The sequence below is a fragment of the Orbicella faveolata genome, unplaced genomic scaffold (assembly GCF_042242905.1).
Source record: "Orbicella faveolata isolate gen_17 unplaced genomic scaffold, um_ofav_v1 contig_25, whole genome shotgun sequence".
In the NCBI taxonomy this organism is placed as follows: Eukaryota; Metazoa; Cnidaria; class Anthozoa; order Scleractinia; family Merulinidae; genus Orbicella; species Orbicella faveolata.
In genome coordinates, this window is record NW_028301553.1 from 11,685,736 (window position 1) to 11,699,670 (window position 13,935).

Genomic DNA, 13,935 nt, shown 5'->3' on the forward strand with positions numbered 1-13,935 from the left:
CAAGGTCTGTCCTGCAACTCCTGAGCATTGCTCTAACCGTCATACATCCTTTATAAGTTGACTTAGCCTTTATTGGAAAAGACAATAGATAATTGTTTTGTTTTTTGTTAAGCAGCCTTGCATCTCAAATATTAATCCCAGTGAAAACTGAACTTTAGCCTGAATAGCGTGAATATGCAAATTCACAATGCGTATATGTATTAATTTTCCATTCCTAAGTAGTTTATATTATTTTACAAACTTTAAAGCGACCTCAACTCTGGTGAATGATACTGTATTGATTTTCAAGGAGAAAATATACGATGATCTCTACTGGAACTGTACTTAGCAGTTTAACCCTCGGACGTACGAGCTACCTCAAACCCCCACAGTGGTACAAAGGGGTAGTAGGGGTGGAGGGAGCCCGGCTCCCCTGGGTTTTCGTTCTGTTAAGGCACAGTTGGATAAATTTAAATTTCGTAGATAGCCCTGAGCATCTTCTACAAAATGACACTATTTATGTATGTTATGACGTCATATGACGTAAAATGTCGTCATTTGATCCGCCATCTTTGATTTCACTATTTGTGAAAAAACGGAAATTAATAGAAAATCAAGCCAAAATGCTTATGGAAGGTAACTATACAAGTAATATTGTCAAGTGATATTGTCAGTAAGGTGCAGCTATTTTTAATTTAAAACTATGTGTATCGAGACTCTCGCCGAGATCGTGGCCCCGTTATAATTAGCTCAAAGATAGATTAAGCGGATGAAATTGATCGAGTGTAGGGATATTTGATCAATTTAATTATCCGCTAAAACCTCGATTAACGTTTGCTAGAAAGCGGGGATCCCATGTTAAGCGGGGCGTTGGGGTGCTAAAGTTACCATTCTAAGACCAGCAAACAGACAAATTAGCGCTATAGTGACTTAAATAATAATTGTCATCATATCACTTTAAGTAACTTTAGTCCATGAAGAAATTTGAAAGATTACATGCCAGATTAGCCTTAACTATCAGCACAGTGGGGGACAATGTTCTTTTATTATTGTTCCAATCGGTGCAGCCCTGAAAGAGATCTTAGCCCATTGACTCCTGGCGCTTTTCGACACAAACACATTTCTTGGGACATCTTGGAGATTTTTAGCCTGGATGTGAGCCAGGTTAGCTCCAATCTACTTAGAAAGGTATTTCCAACATGATAGCATGCCTTTCTTTCCACTAGCACCGCGTTTTACGACATTTCTGTTCGGGCATGCGCAGAAATCTACGTCTTTAGGCTTTTAAATTTTTTTCGCCTTTCCTTCTTCTCTTTTTCTCACTTTTTGCGGTAGTGATTGAACTTCTCCTGAGCTTGCTTCCAGTTCAAAAATTTCTGAGAAAGCATCATTGAGACGGGCAATTTTTACCAAGGAGTAGCTAAGTGCAGTCGTAGGAAATTTGGCTCTGAGTTTTTCACTCAAATTTCTGAGCATTTTCGTGCATATCTCAGGCTCCATTGAGCCGATCACTCTGATCTGCGTATCATTGATCAGACCTTTTCCTTCTGCAGAACTTGAGTATATATGATGCCAATTTTGGTCTAAGGTGATGACGTCAGAGGTGGAACAAAGGCCAACGCTCGTCACGGCACAGAAACCAATGGGTTAAAGGAGAAAAACATTGGCGTTCTATTCTAACACCCTAAGTGATACCAAAATCCTCAATTTAAACCCCTTCTACAATAACGTTTGCGGAGTATACCGTTCCAGAATCCTTTAAGGATATTTGGAAATCATATTCAGAAGTTTGAAATATGAACGAAGTATTGCTACATTTACAGCTGTGACTCAAAGACTTGGTTTGTACGGATTTGTGATAGCTCTGATCACACAGCCTATATTGGGACAACTTTAAGGAAGGCCAGATAAATAAACTAAATTAGCTAATAAGATGTTGCTTCCTTGAAGAAATTCAACACGTTTGTCAATTGTAAAATACGCCACGTTCTGTACTGTTCTTCTTCTTGTGGTTAATACTGTATAGTGTCCTGTTCTCCATTTCCATTCTGTCCTTACTAATCGCGATAAGTTGATGAAACTCTCTACTAGTGAAAGTTTAGTCTACTGCCCGAAAAAGATTTCTTCGCCAAAACGTACGCGTAGCTTTTCACACAGCCCAATCAATTTAGGCAGTCCATACCAAGCTGTATCATAACTTATCATTCTAGAGAGGTCTGAGCAAGAACAAAGATTGCAGATTCCTTTTCTTCCAAAGGAACAAGTCGACCAAGTTTAAAAAAACAACATCCTAGGTTACCTTTTAAAGACCTTTAAAGGTACTGAGATGTTTGTTATAGAGATGAAAAATGAAAAAATGTTTGTGAATCAGTGAAAGTGACTTGAATGTAAATTTGCTAAGGTACTGAAAATCTGCTTCCACTATACAAGACTCAAATAAAAATCTCTATACATCAACTAAAGATTAATTCTGTTTCTTAATGTATTTGTTTTTTTCTTGTTTTTTTGTTTTTTTCCCTTGGAAAATGAAAACAATTCAATTTAAAAATTTAAGATACAGTGATCTTTCAGACCACAACGTCTTGTTCACGTCTCACTCGATGATCCAGCTCTATGAGCGAGATCTAAGAATCATCTGAAATGATAAGGGTTTCTTCCTTTCTTGTGGATTTGCGGCTTTGGCTGATGATGATTACAGCAATGATGAGCCCGATGGCAACAGTCCCCAGCACTCCGACTACCACTCCTACAATCATGACCATGCTGTCGGTGGACTCTGACCCAGAATCGTTGTGTTCCTTAGCTGTGGAGAGCAAAACGGACGTTTTATCAACTTGGATCATAAGTTAATAAGTGAAGATAGTGCAAGTGCAGCCAACCCTCTGTTTTGAATCCAGTTAATCGTGGTCCGGCCAAAAATAAACATTTCACTGTGGATAATAAGCCATCGCTCAACAGACAGAGGCTACATTTTGTAACCCCTATATCAAGACACAAGGTTTGCTTTTTAATGTTCGAATGCCTAGTATCAAAATAAGACTTCTTTCTACCACCAGGGCTACAGATGACCAAAGGCTAATGACCCTTCGTCCGAGAAATTTCACACAAACAGCGGCGGGATATCCCCCTGCACAAGGAATTTGTAACCTCCCTTTTATGGGCTAGTTCAGGTCATAAATAGGGTATAAGGAAAATCGTAGATTGTGTTCTTAAATAGGATAAGGGTTTTTGCAAGCGGACCGCAAACCCCGCCCAATTTTTCTGGGAGTGCCCCCACCCCGTCCCCCGGTTTGTGACTAAGGATAACAGCAAATAAATTAATTAGAGTATGGAAAAATTGAATTCGCAGATTACTTCATCAGATTCCAAGGCTTAGCAACCCCCTTCCAGGGACTCGACGAAATAATAACAACCAAACTATCCGATGCTTCAATTTTAAATAAATTAAAACTGTTTCTCACCACGTTAGTATAGTTCGTCGCTCGCTGACTTCGCGCAACCACAATAATACACTGGTATAATAGCTTATGACGAAACCATTTTTGATTTAAGTCGGAGCAGTTTTTATATATCAATATAAGCTTCATGAAATGAAGAAACTTTTCAACCACGGTAAATTAGGCAGCTTTTTTGATGGTATGTTAAGCTTTAAGTGTCAACGTGTCATCGGGAAAAAACCTACCATCCTCGTTGCCAGTCATGAACTTGGACTTTAAAGGTCCAACATACAAATCAGCACTCATCTCTTCCTCGGTTGATCTCCTTCTCCTCCTCTTCTCGCCACATCCCCTGTCGCATCGTGATCCAGCGTCATCTGTGCGGCAAACCGTCAACTTGCAGTGGATGTACACATCACCGTGCCTTTCTTCGAAGCGAAAAGCGGCAAGATTGAAAAACTGCTCGGCTTTTTTTTCGTACTGGTATTCCAAGGTGTTATCCCGCGAGCAACTGGAGAATGGAACACAGCAATATAAAAATTAAAATTATCCATCTCAAACAATGTATGGGGCATGGATAGGTCTATCATAGCCATGAAAAATGGTTTCACAGAAAGAAAAAGAAAAACACAAGGTTAAATTACCTATAATGGAGTAATAAGATGAAGTAACAGAAGAAATTGATGCAACCTTATATTTTGTGGGTTACCGCCTAGCAACATTCTTTCAACTTTACCCACAAACCCTGTGCATATGGAGTTTTTCTTCTCTATTTATCTTTTATCTCTTCGAAAACAAGAAGTCGATCCTGCACTTTGTAGCCTTTTTGTTCGAATAATGGACACCAAAGAAAGAATATTGCTAATCAGATTTACCTCTCGTGAAATTTCCTCTGCAGTTCTTATCAGTGTGTCAAGTGCGGCCGAAATTTAAGACGTATTGTATAAAACAATGATTTGGTCATACACCCCCCAGAGGTCATATATTTGTTTAATATGCTATCTATAGCAATAGTAACTTACGCGTCTTCAATGATAAGATGGACGGGAGTGGAATCGAAGCTCGACGATGCTGTGGCTTTGCAGACATCCGGGAACACAACCAATTCCGAGTCACCAGACTCCACTCGGAAACCAAAGTACATCCTCTGACCCAGACCAACCGCCTTTGGAAATTCAGTAAGGGTGACATTGTTGTTTTCATCCTCGTACATGTCCATGAAATAGGTAAAGTTCCCAAATCCGTCTGGAAAAGGAAGAAAAAGAATACTTTAAAACAATTACTTGCAGGTCTCCAAGAACAGATGGTATTCTTCAGATAACGTATTAAAATGCTTTAGAGCGCACAATAGGTCTGCAGGTTATTCGCCAAGCATTTTCCATAAATTTAGTTCATCGTTCCAGATAGTTAAAAAATAGAATATTTCATTAATACAGGCTGACACCTTGACGGGATTCGAACCCATGACTTCCCAGATTCTGGTCGCCAGCGGGCGTTGGGTACTGAGCTACGAAGAGATTCATGTCGAACTAGGCTAGACCATTTACCAGGTTCACATGTGACAGTCCTCCTGCATACCGCTAGGATAGGCAATTTTGTCGAAAGTCGCGTTAAGTGTCGAAATAAAAAAAGAAGATTCAATGGTAAATCCAGACAATGTTTCTCGAGAGCATGGATTTGAAACTCTATTTACCAAGTTACCTGCGTCTGTAATGACAAGCGTAGACCTTGGACTGTAAGACACTTTGGAGATTACAGCCTTCTTGTCGTACCCACACTTAAACGGTATAATTTCCGTGTGCACACGAGTAATTACTTCATCATCAGCCGGCTGACCCGCTTTAAGGTAAACCTTGTTCGTGTAAAAAATCTTCTCGCCATCGTCTTCTTGTTTAGTCATGCAGGCTTCAAGTCCAAAAGTGAACTTAATCATGTTCTCGTCCTTATAGCTGGCAACACAAGCCTTGTCTTCAAGGTGAAGGACAGAGTCGTTGATGGCAAGGCCAGGGAAGTCTGAAATCTGTAAAGATACCTCGATGTAGTCAGGTCGGCAATCGACTTGTATTTCTGTAAGTCAAACGAAAAAGACCACGGTTAAGGGAAGATAGAAATTGTAACCAATGAATAATCATTTTCGCGGCTCCAATAATTCACCTACTAAAAGTGGAATCTATGTTATAAAGATTAACAGTCGTTTAGAGAGAAGGGTAAAAAAGAAAGTAGCGGATTCAAAAATCGTCCTGGTAATTCTGCTGACCAGTGACACAAAGGCGCGCTATATAAGGAAGTCTTCCCTGGAAAGACGAAGGCTCATTTGTCAGTCACCGTTGACCTGCGAGGGTCAAATTCAAAATGGCGGACGATTTGAATACACGAAATGTAAGCTGTAAGTGAATTAAATTGCCTTCGGTGTCTCTACTTGTCTCTGTTTCAAGGAATCATGTTTTCAAGAGGATTATAAACTGATATTGTTCTGATGTCTACACGAATAATTGTTCTACAATTGGACCCGGCTAATTCGAACCGTTTATTTCGAATTCCCCGTTATTTGGAACTCAAAACTATTTGCCTTGGTTTTGCTCTTCAGTTATTTACTATGGACTATTTCTAATTCCTACTATTTCGAGCAATTTTTCGTTTCCCCTGCGAGTTGGAAATAGCGGGGTTCACATTTTTAATGTCAAGTCCGATCCCAGTGGGTATTGTAGAATACTGTCAGAGCGTGAAGCAAGCATTTTGTGGGTGAATTCAAAATTAGGGGGAGAAGCTTATGCTCTTTTATAACGCGCCTTCGTGTTTAAGCTAACCCAGGATAAGCGAGATTTTTTATTTGAGTCTTGTAACTTGATAACCATGATAATCATGAGAAAATCAACTCATGGGTATCCTTTCCTTTCCTATATGAGTATGGGGCTCCACTTGGCGGCCCTTCGGGCGGCCGGAGCTCGAAGCATGGAAAATAACTAAACGAGTCGAGTCAATTTACTGCAGCTTACTTGCTTCAGAATCCAGTGTTATGTTTCCGCCATCGTAGCCCTCAGGAACTGAAAACCAAAACACAACCAATCAAAAAACGCGTGGATCACTTGAGGTAAATCAGGCAGCTTCTCATAGTAAGCTTTTTATGTTTGGCATTTTGTATCGCACATGAAACCTATATGAATCGAAATGAGGGCATATGAGGGAGAAATATTTCGGGAATTCGTGTTGTTGTTGTATTGTTGCTGTTTTCTGATGGAGATGAAAAGTATATTTTAAAGAACTATCCAGCCATGTCTAAACACATAATCAATCTTTTATCTGCCGAGAATGCATGACAGATCCATATTGGTCCCTAGATGGTCGATAATAACCATATTGTTGGATAGTAATTGAAAAAGGGCGTGTTTTATCCACTAAACTGCTCTCAGTAACTGCTATCGTTGTGTCGTTATGTCGAGGAAACAATGTAAGTCTCCAGTTTTGGTGGCTTTTAATACCAGTAGACCAGAACACCACGATCCTATACTACATACGACGATAGTAAAGGTCATATTTATTTGCGCCAAAATAACCAAACGTTAACTAAAACGTTACCTAGGAAACCGCGCGTAATGCCTGTAATGAGTATGTTAACTCGCGGTAAAATGAAAACACATTGCAAGGCTATCAAAATTACTGCTGTAACATTCTTCAGACAGTCAGTGTGTTAGACAGTATGTCAGACTGTACTGTCAATCAGCAAGCCAGCCAGTCAGACAGTCAGACTATCAGTGAACTAGCCAGCCAGTCAGACAGTCGACTGTCAGTCAGCCAGTAAATCATACAGAGAGTCAGACAGTCATGCCGCCAGACAGTCGGACAGTCAGACCGACAGACAGTCAGACCGTCATACCGTCAGACAGTCAGACAGTCACACAGTCAGACAGTCAGACAGTCAGACAGTCAGAAAGTCAGAAAGTCAGCCAGTCAGAAGGTAAAATTAAAAACTACTGTTTTGCTGAGCACAAGTTTTATTACTACCTGGGGGAGTTTTGACCTCTTGCCTCCATGATTTACAACGAAAAAAGTTGAGTAAAAGAGGCTGACACACTTACTTGGACTCGGAGCTTTACAGACTTGCCCTTGAGCATTGAAACCAAGTGGACCAGTATTCGCTTGAGGGCAATTGGTTTTAACTGCAGGGCATTCTTCAGGGGCTAAGAAGAGAGTAAAGAAAAAGAGACAAAATTAGACTACTTTTAAGACGACTTCGTGACTAACCTAGGGGAGGGGGGGAGTATACCTTGGAATTATTTTTTGCGAGAGCTTCCAGCCTCATTCTCTGAATCATGAGTACATCTCAGATCAGGTGCCACATTTTTTTGTAGCAGTTTTCAGACCTATCGTTTCCATTGGCACATTTACGAGTTCGCCAACTACTTTTCCTTATCACTTTTGAAGTCTACTCCACACCCAATAAATTTTAGACTATAAAGACATACATGTACGGTCACTGTAGAGCACACGGGGTGGACTTAACCGCCATGTTTTTACAAACAAGAAACAATAGGAGGATATGTATTCATATTCTCTCCTCAGTTGCTTTGAATTAATTCCGAATATGAACCTCAATCAATGTCACTTCCCGTAACAACTTACGACATTTTCCTGTACGCTCAAGGCTAAATAGCTAAATGTAGTGAGGTACTCTCGCCAGCGGTAGGACGAGAAATTTGCTTTCATGAGGAAGGGGCCCTATACATCTTGAACAATTATCATGCGTGGACAGTTTTCACGCGGAAAAGTGCGTGGTAAGAGTCGACAGTGTGGACCTCCTGTCCAAGTGGAGATGATAAATCATACAAGGCTAAAAAGTACGTGGGCAGCAGTTTTTTCGCGTGTAACCCTTCTTCACTGTGACGTTTAGTCTAACATGTCACACATGATGTGAGTTTCTTGCTCGTATCCCCCTACTGGTGATCACATATTTTGTCTAAATATTCTATTTTATTAGTTAGATAAGTTCGATTGTGAACAGATATAAGAATCGCATGTTTCAATTTCCCCGCAAAGAGTTTCAGCTGCGGTGGTTAACCGTGTTATTTTCATACGTTTAAGACCATTTCTCTCAGGCAATGAATTTACTAACTGTTGCGTTACAGATAATAGCATATCACAACATATAGTGTAACCCTTCCCCAAATGACTTTTTAAGATGGTTACCGTAGTTCAGTTAATTACATACATGAGTGTCTTGTAATAATCTTGCCTAACAATTAGGAAATATTTCTATCGTGTTCTACTCTAAAAAAAAAAAAGAACAGAACCTCACCGAGAGCTTTATACGTTGCATAGAAACCAGGCCAGTTGTTTTTTCTGTAGGCGCTAAACCTCAGGAACATCTCATTCTCGAAAGAAGCAAATGAATATAACTCCTTGCATCCGCACAGGACTTTAACATCATTCGTGATGTTTCCACGACGCTCGCTGATGGTGATGCTGTCATCCCCACAGCTCCCTGGACGGGAATATCGATGATCTTCAATACCAAGAAACTGGATTGCGAATTGCACGCGGTACCCTCGAGGGGCTATGATTGTCCATAAACACGTTTCGTCAGCGTTGTAGTTGTTCGGAAAGTTTGGGCTTGTTAGCACTCCTGATAGTCGTCTTAGCTCGATGTTCACGCCACAGATACCTGGAATTTTATCGCAAAAAAATAGAAACTACTATCTCATGAACATCTTATATATTGCCCGTTGTGTTTAGTTAAGCGTTCAATGAATTTTATAAAGGACTATGTACTAACAGTGTTTGAGGCAAACCATAAAAAAAAAATATCGAGATATTTCCCCTTAATTTTTTAATTAGCAAATAAGATTTTCTGGCACATTTTTCCCCTCGAATATTGTGACCTCCAAGGAAGTAAAAAGTAAAAGATTATAAAGGAAATAGGAAAGACCACGTTACCCAGGCATTTTACAAGAAGTGATGACAAATTACAGCTCTTGATTGGTGTAACTGGATACTCAAACAATCAATAGTGTATTAGTAATAATAGTGTAGTAGCCTAATATGGCTAACTGCTCGAGGTCACGTGATCACACGTTCTTGTGTTTTTTTTAATTCCACATACATAATGGGGTTGTCACTTTGCATGCAAACGCTCCAAAGTTGGCGAACCATAAGACATACTCAGATCAGTGTTGCAATTATGAATGAATCAAGGTAGAAACTTACTTGGTTGGGGTGTGCATTCAATTTCGCCTGTAGAAGAAAGCAAACACAAGATTACTTGCGCTTTAAATAACAGAATAATCAATATAGTTAGCAAAGTAGACAGAAGCGGAATTGGTAAGAAGAAATTTAAAGATATGTTAATAGTTTTTATAGAGATTTCCTCGTTTTGTTTGTTCAGCTCATTCACTTTGGTGAAATCGCAAATTTCTTTTAAGGTTAATTATTGTTTCGAATAAATGATTAGACTTTTTTATGGCAGCTTCGCTAAATCTATATATTAGATACGTAAACAAATGGATGAATATTAAATTTAACTGACTAACTAACCGACCGACCCACCGACTGACTGACACACTGACTGACTCTCTAATGCACTGACTGTCTGACTGTGTGACCGTGTGACTGTCTGACTAGCAGACTGGCTGGCTAGCTCACTGATAGTCTACCTGACCGTCTGACTGTCTGACGGGCTGGCTTACTAACTGACAGTATGACTATTTAACTGTCTGACTGGCTGGCTGGCTGACTGACAGTCTGACTGTCTGACTAGCTCACTGATAGTCTGACTGTCTGACTGGCTGGCTTGCCGACTGACAGTCTGACTGATTGAATGACTGTCTGACTGTCTGACCGTCTGACTGGCTAGCTCACTGATAGTCTGACTGTCTGACTGGCTGGCTTGCTGACTGACAGTCTGACAGACTCTCTAACACACTGACCGTCTGATTGTCTGACTGGCTGGCTAGCTCACTGATAGTCTGACTGTCTGGCTCGCTTGCTGTCTGAGATTATGACGGTCTGACTGTCTGAGTATCTGACTGTCTGACTCAGTCTGACTGTCTGACTGTCTGACTGTCTGACTATCTGGCTGTCTGACTGTCTGATTGACTGATTAACTGCCTACCTGCCTGCCTAAGTGATTAGCTGACTGGCGCATTAAAACGGACAGAAAACCAGACAGGCAGACTTTATTTTGGGTCAATTCTTCCCTCAGTAAGAAATTGCTATTAAGCTGGCACCAATTAGCAACCTTGCACTCTTACCAGGATCAATCGGCCTATACGCAATTTTAAGCTCGTCATTCACGCTGAAAACAGCAATCACCGTTTGAAGGAGAACTGTGCTTCCGCTGGAGAACAGCTGAAGAGAGCCAATCACACACGAACCATACTTGCCAATCACAGGACTTGAGGTGTCAGCCCCGTCACGGATCATCAAATAGTCATCCTCCCCGTTTAGTTTCAGCGAGTTGATCGTAATCTCGAGCTGGAAATTTTCTTGCGCCTGGATTATCCAGATGCAGGAACCGTCAGGAGAGCCATTCGGGAATACTGGCGTGGAGATTTCACCAGGGACCTGAGCGTCAATGGCAATATTGGTATTCGAGGGAGAACAGACTGGAAAAAGATTAGCAAATGCCCTGTCATTGCAACTTCTATATTTGAGGATGAAGCCTTAGGCATTGTAACCAGTGGTCATAGCATACCTCAAGTGCTTTAACTGTAAGTCAGTTATATTGTTCCCGGTGGTTCTATGCATGCATGACGTGTGTAGCGGATGAATGAAACTTATTGCGTGACTATTCAAATGATAGCTATTGAGAGACATGTTGTCTGATCGTCAGTCTGACCTGCTTTACAATATTCTATCACGTGTAATTTGTACTTTTGCTCAGGAGAACAAATCAGTCAAATCATATTCTGAAGGTCGTCATTACCAACCGAAATAACAGGACTGGATATGTTATTGCACTTTTGGCGCCTAAACATCGACCTAATTAATAAGAAAATTAACTATTTCTACGTTTTTTCTGCTGAGAGGAAGGTAGAGCAGAACTCTAGTCCAAGGCATTGTAAGTTATGCCTCAAGTCAAAGTCCAATTGTTTATGATCAATTTGAGTCTGTTTACTTGTAAAATACTGTAACAGTATCATGAGTGGCCCTTTCCACATTTGACACGATTTGAGCAAAACATACACTACGTTATAACATCACGAGGTGTATTCAAATCGATCAACACCGCATAGCTAGGTCCGCACATCCTGAAGTCAGAAACTTCAAGATAATACAAGTTTGCTTTTAACTTTAAACATGCAAATTTTTACCCACAAAGAATGCAAACCATGTGGGCAGAATAACAAATTAATTTCAAAGCTATAATAATCTGTTTCAAGGAGTGTTTGTTCGGTGTCTTCAGTCTAATGATCTCCAATTTCAGTTTCTTATTGAGATAAATAGCGACCTTTAACTTTAAGTTCTGTCACGACACAGCTTTATTTACTACTACAATAATGTTCTTGGCTAATGTTGAAGTGATTTGTTTAATAGTGTTTATATTCGCACGTACACATACACAACAATTGCACGTTTGAACACGAGCATTGGTAAATGAGAAAGGGAAAACTATGGTCGAACTTCTCTTTACGGAGACCTTTGCTGGCTTAAATTACAATTTTTACTCGGAATGAGTTTTTCGAACGTTGGAAAAATCAAAGTTATTATTATTTTCTTAATCTCCATACACTCATACCTGCAATATTTCCTTCTGCTTCTTCTAGGAATGGTGCGCAAACTGCACCCAAAATGAGCAGCTTTGAAAACAGCAGCAAGTTCATCTTCAACCCAGGCCGCAAGGGGTCAGCTCACAACTTGCGTGAGATGAAAACTGATTTTCGCCCTTGATAACAGCGTCCGCAGACTGACTTGTCGCTAAAAGGTCCTCCTGTGGTTCCGTTTGACTGATCAGAAAACAGAGATGTTGAATATTCTAGACTAGACTTTGGCGTGCGCCACCTGCACTGCGTACTCGTTCTATGCTCGATCATTCAAACCCTTTGCATTACCGCAGAAAACATCCGAATGGGTCTCGGTATCACATTACAGTTAATGTGTAGCATGAATGCCAGCGCCTAGTGATAGAATTGGCATCTTGTGTTCATATGCCGTGAAAGATCCAGTCAATTCATCAATGGATAATCAGAGTAGGAACAAAGGATCTCATTCAATATTAGTTTGTTATTCGCTTCTTTTGTGTTAATTGCACCACGCTTATGTATTGTCCGTGTGAAAGCCCATATGATAATGCTGTACGGTCTCTATGTTATAAAGTCAGTTCTCTCTTAAATAATAAGAATAAAACAAGAATAACTAGTTAACAAGGAACTGTTTCTGGTCCCTGCAGACCGAATCTGTAAAATTAGCTTTGAATGTTTACACCAAGCTTACCGCTTTATTATATGTGTTTGACACGAACCGGAAGATACCTAAACACAGGTAATTTATGCAAATTATGCAGAGGTGTCCCTGCTATTGCATTCCAACTGTTTGTCATTAGAACACGCTAGTGGCTCTCCAAATGAAGACAGAACCTTTTCCAAGTTTTCCTATCTAGTTAAAAGTTATGCGCATTGAGCTGGCATCATGCAGCTATTCAGGTTTTCGTTTTCGCATGCACTAGTCAATTAACTTAAGCAGACTCCATTACCGACCACGCCACTTTTGCAGTGGTGCCAAAAAGACTGTTTAATAAGACGATGAAGACGTTATCAGTGAAGAGGTTTTAACCTCAGAATTTGAGTTTAAGACGTCCTCTGCCTCTTGTCATAGTTAGTAACCAACTATGACTACTAACTATGCTCTTGTGAAGGTGATTGCTTATACCAGGCGATACGTCAATGAAATTCTGAGCTTGTAAACGAAGATTGCACGTGGTGATAGGGAAATAGCACCATTTAGGCGAAGACTTATCCTTTATTGAAAAAGACAATAGATAATTAAGCCATTTGTTATTTTGCAAAGATATTCGGGCGTGACAAAGCTCAACCTGATACAAACGTGCTACTTCTGTGAAATACAGCGATCTTCATGATACTTCCACGACTGTGAAGGAATTCCACCAAATCATAAAAGCCATGATATTTATACTCTCAACTTTTCGCTTACAGGCAGCTACAGGACGGTTACTATTCCCTTGTGCTTCTTGGTTGACGTTGCACCGGTATTTGGACTGAGAAGAACATTTATGTTGCTCTCGTTCAGTGGGAGCTATCCTGCGCAAAGAGAGCACTTAGTCAAGTTAACACTGACCTATACTAGGGGAATTAAACGGGTCAACTCAGCTAGCAAAACGAGACCAACAAAACGTTTGAGTTTTGCATTTTGTGGGAATTATACTATTTCAGCCCTGGCCTCAATGAGATGTGGGTGCAGGCCATGATCAAAGCCGCGGCAAAGAGTTGATGGTCCTGAAGCAAGCGGACACATGGTCAAGGAAGCAGTAAACAAGTCATGTCACTTTCGTGCTTATGCTTGGAAAATG

At 40.4% G+C, this 13,935-nt stretch overlaps 1 protein-coding gene across 1 annotated transcript; it reads right to left on the reverse strand.

The window, feature by feature from the left end:
* Positions 1-1,626: 1,626 nt before the first annotated feature.
* Positions 1,627-12,558, reverse strand: LOC110041095 (CUB and zona pellucida-like domain-containing protein 1). Its single transcript, XM_089294924.1, has 10 exons — positions 12,148-12,558; positions 10,661-11,014; positions 9,618-9,644; positions 8,710-9,075; positions 7,493-7,594; positions 6,413-6,460; positions 5,118-5,483; positions 4,439-4,661; positions 3,662-3,927; positions 1,627-2,782 (listed from the first exon to the last, which is right to left on the reverse strand). Exons 1-10 carry the CDS (start codon positions 12,230-12,232, stop codon positions 2,604-2,606), a joined length of 2,016 nt encoding a protein of 671 aa, XP_089151050.1. The 5' UTR covers positions 12,233-12,558; the 3' UTR covers positions 1,627-2,603.
* Positions 12,559-13,935: the final 1,377 nt, after the last annotated feature.

Bases quoted from the DNA above. Each gene is read 5' to 3' on its own strand.
- LOC110041095 (XM_089294924.1), bottom strand. From the start codon at position 12,232: ATGAACTTGCTGCTGTTTTCAAAGCTGCTCATTTTGGGTGCAGTTTGC. The intron at 6,461-7,492 runs GTAAGTGTGTCA...TTTGGTTTTCAG, and splicing joins CTGTAAAGCTCCGAGTCCAA to TTCCTGAGGGCTACGATGGC. The intron at 5,484-6,412 runs GTAAGCTGCAGT...TTTGACTTACAG, and splicing joins AACACTGGATTCTGAAGCAA to AAATACAAGTCGATTGCCGA.